At 48.5% G+C, this 12157-nt stretch overlaps 1 protein-coding gene across 1 annotated transcript; it reads right to left on the bottom strand.

Moving 5' to 3' along the window:
• Positions 1–10853: 10853 nt before the first annotated feature.
• On the bottom strand, positions 10854–11165 carry LOC311229832 (histone H4; the record flags this gene model as incomplete). Its single annotated transcript, XM_084315906.1, has 1 exon — positions 10854–11165. One exon carries the CDS (start codon positions 11163–11165, stop codon positions 10854–10856), a length of 312 nt encoding a protein of 103 aa, XP_084172032.1.
• Positions 11166–12157: the final 992 nt, after the last annotated feature.

The following is a 12157-nucleotide window of genomic DNA, read 5'->3' as shown; positions in this document are numbered from 1 at the left end:
AGACGCCAATTTATTTTCGTTGTACTATATAAAGACAATTCATTTTAATCTAAAATAGTGAAATTAAAACGAATTGGCTGGAACGCTCTCGACGAATGTAAATATAACGAGTCAAACAAGGCACTTATTGTAGAAGCAAACATTTTCTCCGCAAATATTCTATATGGAATTCCGATTAAACGTATTCCTTAAGGTGATTTCATTATTAGCTGCTCCCAGGTCGAAACTATGTGTAGAGGACAGTATACATTTAACTTATAATAGGCATGGTTATAGATGTTGCAGAAGTATTGCTTTCTCGGTAATATGTGGGTGGCTTTGAAAAGAGCCTTTGTGGAGTTTGTCGAAGAGGCTAAATAATTTACTATTCCAGCACAGCGGCCAGATAAACCGGGGCACCGGCTCCAACACGATGAGCATAGTTGCCTTTACGCAGCAGTCTGTGGACACGACCCACGGGGAACTGAAGCCCGGCACGAGAGGAGCGAGTCTTGGCCTTAGCTCTGGCCTTTCCTCCGGTCTTGCCTCTTCCAGACATGTTTATTATTCTCTCACGTTAAACGAGTTAGAAATTGAATGCAGTGAGCTGGAGAGTAACCTTTTATAGTCAGGCTTGTGTTTTCTCACCCAATCAGGAAAGACGTTTTGTTGGCGGTGTTTCCAAAAGACCAGTCCTCCAATAACCTCGTTCCCAGTTGTATCTCCGTGAAGTCCTCCAATAACCCTGTGAGGTGTAGGCGGAGTAACGACCTCACAGAGAGGAGACCAATCAGAAACTGCTGAGCCTCCGCGTTAGTAATAATATTATAAGGCCAGAGTTTCGTCACACCAGCGTATTATTCTTGTTGAAGTGAAGACTAAAACGTAGTTTATCATAATGGCCAGAACTAACTAACAGAACTGATCTAATCGTTATCGATTACACTGCTGACAAGTAATACATATGATCCTATATGGTTAAATATAAATACAATCCGAACTATCATGTTTGCTCCTTGTCTGGAGCCCATTTGGGTTAAGCCTGCATGGTTTCCCCATTTCCAAAATGTTTTCGTCAGTGTGGTCCTGAAATAGGTTAGCGCCCTTTAGATTGCCAGTGCCTACAAGTAGCGAATCCACGCTTCCAAACAAAAATGTTTATTTTATTTGTTCCTTTAGGTATTTACATACCTGTACATATTCCTTTCCTACTCTTACTGGTTACCCTGCTTGCCAGTATGTACTATAGTGTCTGTATCACTGTACATATTAATACTACAACTCTGTACAGTACATACATCTGCTTAGCACTATTACTCGTGTGACCGGTGTAGTTAGGTGTACTCTCTGACGGCGTTGTGTTAAGGACGACAGACATGGATGACTGTTGACGGACTTTATTTCCCTCCTGTTAGGTTACAATGCAACACAATGCACCAGCATTAGGAATAGTCATCTGCACTGCAGCACGTGAGCTCACGGAGTTCCAGGTGGGACTCGCTCATAAGAATGACACATTTTAACATACAATTACATTGGAAAGATATACACAATTGAATACAAAACGGACACATGGGAGCTACTGTACACACATACCTGTAAGGTTACAAAGGCAACACAATGCACCAGCATTAGGAATAGTCATCTGCACTGCAGCACGTGAGCTATGGTTGAGAAAAGACGTGACTGCATTAACTCCATGTTAACAGTGCACGTGTGTGCAAACTTCCTACATGCTATTAAAGTGCATTTTACCCAGTCAAACCTCCCACAAAACAACTGCACAGGTACATATTAACAACATTAGTTACATTACAAACTCGTTTCACAGTTTTAGGAATGTAACGTACAATATTTAACAACTTTTAGACCGAAGTCTTTCACTGAACATAATAATTAGTGCTCACCTCACGGAGTTCCAGGTGGGACTGGCGCACCGCGAGACAGCAGGCAGGATGTGTGTCCCGGAGGACCGGAAAAGCAAGTGTGTCGACTTCAAAATAAAAGCCTTAACTCCCAAAAGTGCAATAAAACAAAACGAAAGGAATGAAATCAACTTAAATCAATAAAATAAAACGTTTAGGAGTATTAGTGGAATGTATTAAAGTGTATTTTGTGATGGGGTGTAATTATCTATACAAGGCAACAAGGCACTTGTTACATTCACCCCACAGAATTACACCTACATCGAATAAAATAAAACTGTGCCTACCTCGTGTCACACTAGTCACAAGCTTACTATGAGAACCACACACTGCGGAACAATCCAACGATACCTGTCACCTAATAAAAGGCCAGGAGGGCACTAGGAGTGGCCAACTCCCACCATACCTCCAGGGATAACGACGGTGCCTTATACACCATCCAGCTACACTTGACCATACCATGACGAGGGCACATACACATAAATAAAACTGTTACTCCTTATCACCACAAAGGACACTGTATCAGGCCGTAAGCGCTATACACAACACTGCAGCTAACCTCACACACGTTTGATAGAGGCTTGCGGCTCGAAGCCCATCAAACTCTCAAGTTGGACCATTGTCTCTATCAGCCGAAAGACTGGCTTGATGACCCTACCGAACCTGGACGTGTAGCGTTCAGTGGTCTGTGGACCCTGGCTCTGACCAGGCACACTGACACTCATTAGCTCAGGAGTACGCCCTGGTTGTGTGGACACAACACTGTCATCATGCTGGACTACAGCAGGGGGGGAACTCGGTGGAGCAAGCAACAGTGGGGGACTGGCGGCACTTGCCACTGGAAGCTCACTCAGAGCAGGGGACATCCCCTGGGGGGAATACGGACGTAGCCCGTCATCCTCACTCTCCACTGAAGACTGCTCTTGCACCCATGATGCGGTGCGATCCCCATCAGGTCCATCTCCCATGGAAGGCTCTGCTGCCACACTGTCCACGTCTGAGGCGCTAGCTTCAGGCATGACTGAGAGGGAGGCTTCCTCTTGCACCCATGATGCGGTGCGACCCCCATCAGGTCCATCTCCCATGGAAGGCTCTGCCGCCACACCGTCCGCGTCTGAGGCACTAGCTTCAGGCATGACTGAGAGGGAGGCTTCACCAGGCGCACAGGTGTCGCTGTCCGCGGCTAGACCCTCATCATCAAATGACCCGTCCAAGGGGAGGAAGTTGACCTGAAGCAGGAGGTTTCTGTGGACTGTCTTCTCCCGCCCTGTCCGGTCTCTGATCCGATATATGTGGCACTGTGGTCTGGAAGCGATGACGGTGTAGACGTCCGGCTCCCATTTGTCCGCCAGCTTCCGCTTCCCTCTGGCGCCCTTGTTCGCCACCAGGACCCTATCACCCACCGAGAGGGGCAAGCCCTTCATCTTTTTGTTGTACTGGTCAGCCTGATGCCCCTGTTCCACTGAGGTGTGCCTCTGGGCCAACAGCATAGCAGACTGGAGATCGGCCGCCAGGGACTTCACATAGGCATCATAGTCACAGACCACCTCGTCCTGGAGCACATTCTTAAACAGCAGATCAACTGGCAGACGCGGGACCCTCCCGAACATCAGGTAAAAGGGGGCAAAGCCAGTCGTCTCATGCTGTGTACAATTGTAGGCGAAGGTCAGGCTCTGGACCATCTGGGGCCATCTGTGCTTAGACTCCGATGGCAGGGAGCGCAGCATTCCACCCAGGGTCCGATTGAATCTCTCAGTGCCACCATTCCCCATAGGGTGATACGGAGTGGTCCGGGACTGCGTGACCCCTGCTAACTCCAGCAGCTCCGCCATCAACTCACTCTGGAAGTTCGCTCCTTGGTCCGAATGCAGGCGCTGTGGGAAGCCATACACACAGAAATAGTTGTCCCACAGCTTCTTAGCAACCTTCTTCGCGGTTTGGTCTTTGCAGGGGAAGGCGTGGGCCAGCTTTGTAAAGTGGTCAGTTATGACCAGAACATCCACAGACTTGTTGTTATTATCTTCAGCTGACCAGAAGTCGATGCACACCAGCTCCAGCGGTGCAGAGGTTATTATGCTCTCCAGAGGGGCTCTGGCCGCCGGCTCTGGAGTCTTGCTGAGTACGCATCTGGGACAGTTCCTCACATGGCCCCGCACATCCTTCTCCATGTCATACCAGTAGAAACGCTGACGTACGAGAGACAGCGTTCTAGGTTGACCTTGGTGACCAGCCAAGTCATGCACTCCAGACAGCGCCTCCGACTTCAAGGACTCAGGCAGAACATACTGGAACCTCTTGTGCCTGGTCATGTGGTCCTTCGTAACCCTGTACAATATGCCGTTCTGCATAGCGAGCCTCTCCCACTGCTTCAGCATCCTCAAGGCGGGCTGATCTTCATAGCAGCGCTCGCGTCTGGAGGGTCTGCGGCCCCTTTCAACGTAAAAGATGACTCTGGAGACGGTGGCGTCTTTTCGCTGGCGGGCCTGCAGATCGGCCAACGACAAGGAGGAGACTGCGTCGTGGTCGGCAGTGACAACAGTGGACAGGTGACCCGCCATAGATACTGCCCTGTGTCTTGGCGCAGAGTCCCAGTCTTCCTGGGAGGAAAGCACCGTGGAGGTCTCATCCGCCGACATGGACACATCAGCAACCGCACATCCAGAAGGGGTCACTAGAGCTTGGGGCTGGCATGTCAGACGGAAGATATCCTGCACCCCCCTGTTCTCCACATCACACACCTGCTCCAGAAGAGCGGAGTAAGGCTCGGTCAAGAGACGCCGGCTGAGCGGCCTCACGAAGGGATCTCTGCTCAGCGCATCGGCCACTGTATTCAGCCTCCCAGGCACATGCTTGATGTCGAAGCAGTAAGGGGCCAGCTTGGACACCCAGCGCTGCTCGCATGCGTCAAGTTTAGGCTTGGTCATGATATACGTGAGTGGATTATTATCAGTCCACACAGTGAACTTGTGACCCTTGAGCCAGTGACTGAATTTGTCACACACTGACCATTTGAGGGCCAGGAACTCCAGTCTGTGGGCAGGATAGTTCGCTTGACTGCGGCTGAGCGACTTGCTCGCAAAGGCGATTGGTCTGGCCTTCTCCTCCCCGACAGGGACTTGAGAGAGCACTGCTCCAATACCGTCCAACGACGCGTCAGTGGAGAGGATGAACGGCCTCTCAAAGTCCGGGTGAGCCAGCACTACACATTCGACGAGCGCCCTCTTGAGCTCCTCAAACGCCGTCTCACAGGCGGGAGTCCAGTCCTCAGGAGTCAGCTTCCGGAACGTACCGGCTCTCGTACGACCAGCACTGGTCTTCCCTTTTCTCTTCTGGCCAGCTGTCAAGGCAAAGAGGGGCTTGGCTATACTGGAGCAGCCATGTATGAAATTTTGGTAATACAACACCATGCCGAGGAAGGATCTCACTCTCTTCGGAGCGGGAGTGCGGCCATCCGACTCCATCAGATCCTCTCTCTGGAAGCCAGAGATGACGGAGACCTTCTCTTGGTCGACAGAGACTCCACTGGCATCGACCACATGACCCAGGAACCTGACCGACCTCTGTAAGAAGTTACATTTCTTCTGTGAGAGCTTGAGGTTGTTCACTCTGAGTCTGCAGAAGACCACCTCCAATCGCTTCAACGCCTCCTCCTCAGACGGCGCAAACACCAGCAGGTCGTCCAAGTAGCACAAGAGGCTGGAGTAGTTGAGGTCGCCAAAGATGCCGAGCATCATACGCCTGAAAGATGCCGGACTGTTGCACAGGCCTTGCGGGAGTCTGTTGTACTCGTACAAGCCCAGTGGTGTTGTGAAGGCAGTGTACCGCCGGTCAGACACATGGAGAGGGACGTTGTAGAACCCTGAGGTCAGATCCATGGTGCTAAAGAAAGCGTTCCCACCAAGGGCAGCAAGGCAGTCGGACTGATGGGGCAACGGATGAGCATCTTTGACGGTCTTTGCGTTGAGCCAGCGGAAATCCGTACAGATCCTGAGGTCTCCATTCTTCTTCCACACCATGACCAGAGGTGAGGCATACTCGCTCATCGACTTGGAGATTATCCCCTTCACCTCCATCTCAGTCAACACCTCTCTCAGTTTGTGATAGTCACGCCTAAAGGGCAGGCGGAACGGACGGTCGTCCGAGAGGTGGATACGGTGCACAAAGTCTTTGACCTTTCCACAGTCCAGCTTGTCCTTGGAGAAGACATCTTGATACGTCACCAGTAGGTCAGCTAGCCTCTTCTTCCCATCAGGAGACACATCACATGACTTGATGTTCACGTCCTCCAGTCCACAGTCGGCCAACATCTGCTCAGCATCTAACGAAGAGCCAGGAGAGGCGGAGGAGCTGGAGACACCAGACTGCTGCTGACACAGGCCCTGAGTGATGGACAGATCTTCAACAGCAAGACAAGGTGAGACATCAGCCAGTTTGGCATTACGACGGAGCGTGATGGGGCTCTGTGTCGGGTTCAAGACCTTCATGGGGACCCAGCGGTCGCCCCACATGGGAGTCACCACTCTCCCCACTATAATGTTGCGAGGGGCCGACCTCGCTGAGGTGGGCTCCACAATGACTGTACTCCCAGGAGACACATGTGCACTGGCTGGTAGCTTCCCCCACACTAGATACTCCTGCTGAGGGAGGAGGGTAACCGCCTGGCATAGCTTCACTGTGCCTACCTCCCCGGGCGGGTCTGGGCCCGACCAGCGGGAGGTGCAGCTCAAGAGCTCAAGGAACTTCTCACACTCAGGGTCCCTGTTTCTGCAGGACACAAGCTCCCAGTACTTTTCAGTCGACTTCAGCCTTTGGAGAACGGACTTGATTACATTAGTGCCAATTATAAACTCGTCTCTCTGACCTGGCACAACCAACGTAGGAACCACAAACTTTGACCCACAAACTTCAATCTCCAAATCATAGACACACTTTGGTCGAGTAGTCAAGCCACCACAACCAACCAGCACCACATTCACAGGTGCCGGCTGGACACGAGGGAGAACACCAGCGGTTTGTAACTTTTGTTCACCTTCCTCACTGAGCGTGCATGACATACTACCAGAATCCAACATCCCCCTCAATGTGTACTTGTCACTGACTAACACTGGAGCATAAAACAGTTCACTAGCTCCGTTCACTCTCTGTGACCCAACAAAGATGGCTGTTTCGTTTTCTGGAAGTAATCTGCAGCTGTTTACATAGATGGCTTCTAAGTCTGGTTCTCTCTCGAGGGTTTCATTCACTTTGCCCATACTATCCCTCTCATTGCATGGGCTGGCTAGTTTAAAGGGGCAGCATTGACAGGATGGGTCTGAGCGGGTCTGTTGGAGGGAGATGCTGATCCAGCTGATGGCTGGGAGATGCCAGGGCATGAGTCCTCATAGTGACCAGGGCGGAAACAGCGGTGGCACAGCCGATGGTACATACAGTGTTGACGAGTGTTATGACTGCTGTCTTGACACACTTCGCATGGGTCGTGCGGGTAACTCTGCTGATTCGGTCTGGCCTGGTTGCGCGAATAACCCTGCTGACTTGGTCTGGCCTGGTTGCGCGAGTAACTCTGCTGACTCGGTCTGGCCTGGTTGCGTGAGTGGTACGTCTGCCCATTACTTGGCTGGATGTGGGAGCGAGACGGCTGACCAGGCTGAGCCTGTACTGCTGGGGCCAGCGAGGCCGAACACAGTGAGAGCACACGGTCTAGCAAGTCAACCACCTGATGAAGGCCAGGGTCTACAGAGGGGGGACACGCCGGGGCAGGAGTCATTAAGATGGGTGTAGGAGGGCTGAGGGCCTGCGCTGCGACTAAGACCCTGTGGGGCTCACCAAGCTGTTCATGAAAAGAGCCAAAGGAGGGAGGCTGCTGTCACTGCACAACAACAGAAGACTGCTGGGCCCCACCATACAGGACAGGAGGGGATGGGCCACCAGCCATGGGGCTCTGACTGCATGCCGAGATGTTAACCTGCTGTGCCCGTGAACTGGATCTCCTTTGGTCTCTCTGGTAACCATCTAGACGCTCCTGGACCTCAGCTGCAGTCCACTGCTCCACAGGCTTCAGCTGGAAGGACATAGCTAGACTGGGATCTGGGCAGTGCGTGATCAACATCATCACGACCTCGGCGCTCGCATCATCAACACACCGACCCCGGCGACGTAGACACTCATCTGCAACATCGATTGCTTTATTCAGCCGGACCCAGTAATCCATCACTCCCTCACTAGGCCTGGGAACCATGGCATAGAAGTCGGCCATGGGCATACTGGAGTATGTCAGCTCGCTGAAGTTACGCTTTAAAATGTCAAACACAGCTGCAGGGGTCATATTGGCAGACAACTCAGGCCGGCTACGCAGTGACACCTTCACTATGTCTCTAGCTTTACCAGTCAACCTGCCCATCACTAGATCACACAATTCTCTGTCGGTTTTACAACTCGCTCTAGACAGATACACTAGCATCATGTCTTCCCACTCATGTATGGAGACTGGCTCAGTGCGATCACCTCTGAAGAACGGAGGTGGTTTAGTCTCCGCCTGCACTATCACTTTCATCCTTGACATGTCTGCACACCCAGAAAAACATTGTGGTTGGGGTGCGGGGACCTTGGGCTCAGGGGCGGGGACCTGGGGCTCAGGGACGGGGACCTGGGGCTGATAACTGGTCTGGTGCATGGCATGCAGAGTAGATGCAATTTGTTCTCCTATCTGTATGGCAAGGTCTGTGACGAGGCTGCTTAAATCCTCTGACCTAGCGAGTTGCGGGGCTGCATCATTGCCATGCGTGATTGGAGTAGATGTGGCCACTGGCCCCACTGCTTCAAACACTGACTGGCGAACTGTAGACTGACTCAGTTCCACAGGTCTTCCCCTCCCACACATAAGAGCTGACTGACCCCTGCCATATACAGGCATCATACCCACCATCTCCAGATCTGGTGGTCCTGCTTCAGACATGTTCAAGAATAAAAAATAAAAATGCTTTAGAGGGCTATAAACAAAAGAAAAGTATGTGTGAATGTGTTAAATGGCCGCTTGTTACTGCTCAGACTTTAAACACTAGACTACACACGAATACATGTAGGCTACTGTATGGCTATCCATTCACAATTTACCAGAACAGATGGGGGGGGGGGGAATAATATATATATATATATATCATTACCAGCCAACCATATAAACAAATTAGTTCCCAATTATATTTACAGTGGGCATGTGTTAGATAGCAACACTTGTTACTGCTCAAACTTTGAACATTAGACCATAGGCTATCTATTCACAATACATAACAGATGAAAGAAAAAGAAAAAAAATACAATGGTCTTGTACAACTAGTGTCGTCTCCAATTACTGTATCATTACAATAATATTTACAATTACAATCAATAGCATATTATTATCAAACAAAAACAACCAATATCACATATGCGCTTATCCTATGCGCACACGTTAACGTTCGACGTTGTACTCAGCACAGCCAGTTGAATGAAGAAGCGGCGTGCAGACAGCGTCCCCGGTGGACAGGCGAGCGTTGTCCGTTGTCCGAGGTCAAACGGCACCACGTGTGACCGGTGTAGTTAGGTGTACTCTCTGACGGCGTTGTGTTAAGGACGACAGACATGGATGACTGTTGACGGACTTTATTTCCCTCCTGTTAGGTTACAATGCAACACAATGCACCAGCATTAGGAATAGTCATCTGCACTGCAGCACGTGAGCTCACGGAGTTCCAGGTGGGACTCGCTCATAAGAATGACACATTTTAACATACAATTACATTGGAAAGATATACACAATTGAATACAAAACGGACACATGGGAGCTACTGTACACACATACCTGTAAGGTTACAAAGGCAACACAATGCACCAGCATTAGGAATAGTCATCTGCACTGCAGCACGTGAGCTATGGTTGAGAAAAGACGTGACTGCATTAACTCCATGTTAACAGTGCACGTGTGTGCAAACTTCCTACATGCTATTAAAGTGCATTTTACCCAGTCAAACCTCCCACAAAACAACTGCACAGGTACATATTAACAACATTAGTTACATTACAAACTCGTTTCACAGTTTTAGGAATGTAACGTACAATATTTAACAACTTTTAGACCGAAGTCTTTCACTGAACATAATAATTAGTGCTCACCTCACGGAGTTCCAGGTGGGACTGGCGCACCGCGAGACAGCAGGCAGGATGTGTGTCCCGGAGGACCGGAAAAGCAAGTGTGTCGACTTCAAAATAAAAGCCTTAACTTCCAAAAGTGCAATAAAACAAAACGAAAGGAATGAAATCAACTTAAATCAATAAAATAAAACGTTTAGGAGTATTAGTGGAATGTATTAAAGTGTATTTTGTGATGGGGTGTAATTATCTATACAAGGCAACAAGGCACTTGTTACACTCAGTTGTACTCATTTATATATTTTATAGCGAGTTTATTCACCTGTATATAGCATACTACTATTGCATTTAACTGTTATATTTGCACTAGTTTGATGCCTTCTTTACACATTGTACTGTAATTGCATTGTATGTCAATAGATGTGTTGTACGAATAATCTTGAGGCATATCAATTTAATTTTAATTGTTCACATGTTCAGGAAGCCCCGCCGTGAGATGAGACTAGTGTACTAGTCACTGAAACGTCTTTCACGTTCGTCTTCACCATTGAAATCACCATATAGTTATTAATTTCTACATGTATGTACACGCTGTATAGTTATATGGCAATTCCAATGCAGGAATTACCTAGCAACGTCAGGAACCGTAGGAATTGAATCAGTGACTGGATTAAATTAAATGCTAAATCAAGAAATGGTGCTATGCCCGAGAAAACTCAGTTTAATAATTTGCACAAATAAACGTATGTAGAGTGTGCTCATTCAGTGACAATGTGGTGGCTCTGAAAAGAGCCTTTGGGTTTTGGATAGTTAGGCTTGAATAGAAGTCTAGCCGCCGAAGCCGTACAGAGTGCGGCCCTGTCTCTTCAGAGCATAGACCACATCCATGGCTGTGACGGTCTTCCTCTTGGCGTGTTCGGTGTAGGTGACGGCATCACGGATCACGTTCTCCAGGAAGACCTTGAGAACACCACGAGTCTCCTCGTAGATTAGACCGGAGATACGCTTCACTCCGCCACGACGAGCCAGACGACGGATGGCGGGTTTGGTGATTCCCTGGATGTTGTCACGAAGCACTTTGCGGTGACGCTTAGCGCCTCCTTTACCAAGTCCCTTACCTCCCTTTCCTCTTCCACTCATTGTAACGTATGTAAGGAAACAAACGAATGTAGCAGTTGGCCAACCGCCTGCTTCTTTGAACCCTCTCTGAGGACGTGGTTGAGACCAAGAAGCGCGCAGGGACAAATGTGGAGGGAGGGTTTGAGGTTTACGTCAGAACATGTTTTGAGGAAGTGTTGTTTTCCCAATACAATGCATCATCCTGAGACCCAGGGGGAAAAGTGTTGTCACTTGTATTATTATTTTTAAACATTTAACATATATATATATATATATATATATATATATATATATATATATATATATATATATATATATATATATATATATATTTTTACTTAACTCTATTAATATTTTACAAAACCACCGGACTTCATTGATCGTAGAACAATAAGAATCATAGGATTATTTTTAAATTATGAAAATTGCATCCACATTAACATTGCCTTTTCACTGGCCCAAAGTACAATGAAGAAAAGAAAACGTCTAATTTGATTCTTCTGAATTGTTCCTGTAGCAGACAGGCCCCTTTTCTGAAGTAGACCAGTGTTCCTCTGGGAACCGTGTCAGTCAAGTACATGACTGAATTACCACCTATTCTCATCTGTTAATCTGTGTCATTCTTCCATGTTTGCTCTGATTAAAAACCTCAGATCCCTACATTTGGTTTTGGCCCATGAAGCCGTCTTTATCAACTTCATGTGGCTCAGTGCATTGCTACTGAGATATATTGTTTGTATATGTGATATAAATGGATGCTTGTGCCTTGCTAGTGAAATATATTGTTTTTATGTGATATAAATGCATGCTTGTGCGTTGCTACACTGAGATAGTCTCATGTATCTGCCATGACCGACTACCTTGTTGTTGTTGTCCTTACAGTATGCTATGCTGTAATTTGACCAGAACAAAGCTTCTTTGTGGGTATTGTACTAATATTTCATAACTGTCCTTTCAGAAAGCACTGAGCACACTTACAGCAATGTTCTGCCTCAACCGTGACCCTGGCCTGA

The sequence above is a fragment of the Notolepis coatsorum genome (genome assembly GCF_963971535.1).
Source record: "Notolepis coatsorum genome assembly, chromosome: 6".
Taxonomy (NCBI): Eukaryota; Metazoa; Chordata; class Actinopteri; order Aulopiformes; family Paralepididae; genus Notolepis; species Notolepis coatsorum.
This window is presented reverse-complemented; position numbering and strand designations above follow the sequence as displayed.